General features: G+C 35.6%; 1 protein-coding gene across 1 annotated transcript in view; it reads left to right on the top strand.

Annotated features, from left to right (window-relative positions):
• The window catches only part of Slc13a1 (solute carrier family 13 member 1), a 78,179-nt gene extending 76,097 nt beyond the window's left edge, over window positions 1-2,082 (top strand). The window contains exon 15 of the mRNA XM_055608136.1: window positions 1,535-2,082. Within this exon, the coding sequence (XP_055464111.1) occupies window positions 1,535-1,672 (138 nt within the window). The 3' untranslated portion in view covers window positions 1,673-2,082. The remainder of the gene's footprint in view (window positions 1-1,534) is intronic.
• Window positions 2,083-3,695: the final 1,613 nt, after the last annotated feature.

Raw genomic sequence — 3,695 nt, 5'->3', positions numbered from 1 at the left:
TCTATCTATCTATCTATCTATCTATCTATCTATCTATCTATCTATCTGTTTATTGAGTTTTCAAGACAGTGTTACTCTGTGTAGCCTTGGCTGTCCTGGGCTCACTTTGTAGACCAGGCTGGTCTCAAACTCACAGGGATCCACCTGCCTCTGAGTGCTGGGATTACAGCTGTGCACCACCGCATCCAGCTAGCACAGAATTTCTTAACACAACTCCTTAAACATGTCAAGATTAGTATCCAGCCATGCTAAGGCAAATGGAAGAAATGGAATTAATAAAATCCATCAATCAAAACAACGTTATGGTTTTCTATCACAAATATTTATGCAACATTTGCTCTGATCAGTGCCTAAGGCAAGGGTATCTTTCTTTTTTATTCTAACACCTGTAGGGCTCTGTGAGAAATAAAGGCAAATTTAAGTGACAAAACACATATTTTGTTTCCAAATACAAAAATAGTGGTAGCTGAGAACTAATTTAAGAATATTCTAGTCTTCAGCCAATCTCCATCACCAACCCAAATGAGTATATAATCAAAGTCAATTCTGTGTTTGTCACAAAAATGAAATTACAAGGTGAGTTCCTGCTCATTCTTCCTACCCAGATTGCCATCCTGAATCCCAGAAAAAAAATTAGACTTTTGGAAATATTTTTGTGTACAAGGCACATAACATCTTGTTAGGAAATATATGTTTAATATAAAATCTTCCTTATTTGATGTGTGTGTGTTTGTGTGTGTGAATAGAAACAGACTTATGAAATAAATGAGTGGCTTGAATTGACAGAGAAAAGGATCTCCACGGTGATCATGCTAAATATTTCACTTTTGCTTTGGAAGACCATGTTTTAATACAGACATTTCAAGAGTAGTCAAATATTCTTTCTGAGGAGACAATTACTTTTAGTTTTCTCAGGCCATAGCATCTGTCACAAAAATTGTCCTCCACTATTGTATCACATAACCAACCAAAGATAATATATAAACAAATGAGAAGCTTGTAGTCTAGGGGAAAAAAACAATAGAACAAAAAAAGCAGATTAAGAACAGATATTGAACTATCTACTTTGTACAAAAAAAATTTTTTTTGAGATTGTTCAAATAATGCCAGAATTACTATGTACATAAAAGTTTCAAAATAGGAACAGTAAGAAAGAGGATAAGAACTGACTTTACAAAATTTCAGTTAAAGAGTGCTTGAATGGGAAACCAATACAGTCCTGAAGAACACAGTTAAAAACATGGCATTCTGAAACTTCTCCATTGAGAACTGAGATTGTTAAACTCTGCTTCTACCTTTATATACAAGGGCAGATTTACTAACATATATTCCAAAAAGAAACCTCTCTGATGCTGTTCAAATGATAAAGACAGATTCCTGTCTGACATGGAAGAGAGAATATCCCTAGTTTGATGATGAGCACTGGTCATTGAGGGTGTCTGCGAACCAGGTTTCTGCTGTGTGTGACTCTGTTTTGAAACCTTTGCAGGGTTTCTCCCTGGGAGACTGGCATCTATGTTCTTTCCTGTTCTAGGTTAAAGCTGGACTCGGAGTAAATATCCTGGGTGTTGCTGTGGTAATGCTGGGCATATCCACCTGGATAGCACCCATGTTGAACCTGCACGAGTACCCCTCCTGGGCTCCTGACGTAGTTAATCAGACCATGCCATGACAAACATGAACAAGTTCACGGGGACTTGCGGACCGGCTGAGAATTCAGTGTAAGAAGCAGCTGTGTATATGTGACCCGCGTAAGCCACAGATTCTGCCGCTGCAGCTGCGGAGCATGCTCCGCACTTGTCACAATACAGAGTCCATGTGTCTTCTGAAATACAAAGAGCCTCTACATGCCTTTATCCAGAAACTGAAGGTTGAGATGGTGTTGGCAGACCATCTGAATACTCTTCTCCACTAAAAGAAAAAACAAGAAGAAAGAAAGAGAAGATGCTTAGTGATCCTCAGAGAAGTTAGGCCACATTCCCCGCATCTTAAACTTGGAGATCAATGTAACATTTCAAATGCCAGTTTATTATTTGAAAAGCTTCTTATAAAAGTGAAAACAAAATAAAATATAAAAGTAAATGAGATGCCTGGATAAATCGTTTCTATAGTGCTTGCCAAGGAATTAACTAATGAATCAAGCCATGGTCATTTGGTGTAATCTAAAAAAGGAAGTGCATTTGTTTATTGAAAAGTCCAACTGCGTTATTAATAAAGTATAGAGAGGATGAGTCTAAATTATAATGGTTATAAGTTCCACGATTCATGAATCCATTCAATAGTAAAAAGTTTAGAGATTAATTTTTACTTGTCCATGTAAATAGGCTGCTATTTAATGCTTTGATGACTTCTGTAGCGAGCAATGTGCTTTGAATAACTATGAATAAATGAGTTTTTACTTGTAGTATTTTCATAGTATAGTTTTTAAAAAGCTATGTATTAAACTCATTTACATGTAAATGTACATGTACCTATTAAAATCTGCCAGAACTGAATCACAGTCCTTTGGCAATGAATCTCCCTTAGTCTGACAGGTGAAAAAAAATAAATGAACCTCTAGGTTTGGCATCCCAAATTTAGACTAACAAAAACAAAATTAAGAAAACCTATATAGGGGCTGGAGAGATGGCTCAGTGGTTAGGTGCACTGTTTGCTCTACATAAAGAACCTGGGTTCAATTCCCAGATCCCACATGACAGCTTACAACTGTCTGTAACTCCAGTTCCAAAGGATCTGGCACCTTCATACTAATGCATATAAAATAAAATTAAATGCATTTAAAAAATAAAGCACATAGCTTGTTTGATTTAAATTAAAAAACACCTAAATAATCTTCCCACTTAGGAAAAGACTGAGAGGAACATAAAATTTTCATGGTAAAAATTAAATGGAGGACAAAAATACACCTTTGCCTTCTAATTCTCATAAGCACATTTCCTTGATGTTAAAGATCTGGTTTGAAAATTTTTCTAAATGATATTAAGTTAGTCTTGAAATTAAATATCAGGAGAGTTCTAAGAATTATGATATATCCTTTTTACTAACTTTTTAATTGTATTTTTAATATTTAAAAGTATTTTTAAGTTAAATACAGTTTGATCATATTCTTCTCCTCTCCCATGTCCTTCCAGATCTCTTCCCCCTGCCTACTTACCTCACTTTAAGTTCTTTCTCAAGATACAAAAACCAATACAACAACAAAAGACCCCCAAAACTAAGAAAACAAAATAATAGACACCCAAAAAGAAGAACAAAAAACAAACAGAAAACCCACCACACTGTAACCAAACAAGAGCAAACAAAGCCTGTGGAGTCCATTCCATGTTGGTCAACTGTGAGGTTCCTGCACATGAGGTTGAAAATACCCAATATATCCACCATCACACCGTTGGAGATAACCAACTTTCCCTCTCTCAGCAGCTCTAAATGGCAGCTCAGTTGCTAGCCTTAACCCTAGTGGCTAAGTTTTCATTCATTCATTCATTCGTTTGTTCATTCATCCATTCATTCATTTTTTTGGAATATAACAAAATAAAATATAATAAAACAAAACTATCATATAAAGTTGGATAAGGCAAACCAACAAAAGAAAATGAGCCCGCCCCAAAAAGACACAAGAATCTAAGATCCACTTTTTTGCACACTTAGGAATCTATAAAGATGCTAAACTGGAAGCCATAATCTAATCACAGAAC

Source organism: Psammomys obesus, unplaced genomic scaffold, assembly GCF_907164565.1.
Source record: "Psammomys obesus unplaced genomic scaffold, mPsaObe1.curated_primary_1811, whole genome shotgun sequence".
NCBI lineage: Eukaryota > Metazoa > Chordata > Mammalia > Rodentia > Muridae > Psammomys > Psammomys obesus.
Note: the sequence above shows the minus strand (reverse complement) of the source record. Positions and strands in the feature narration are given on the sequence as shown.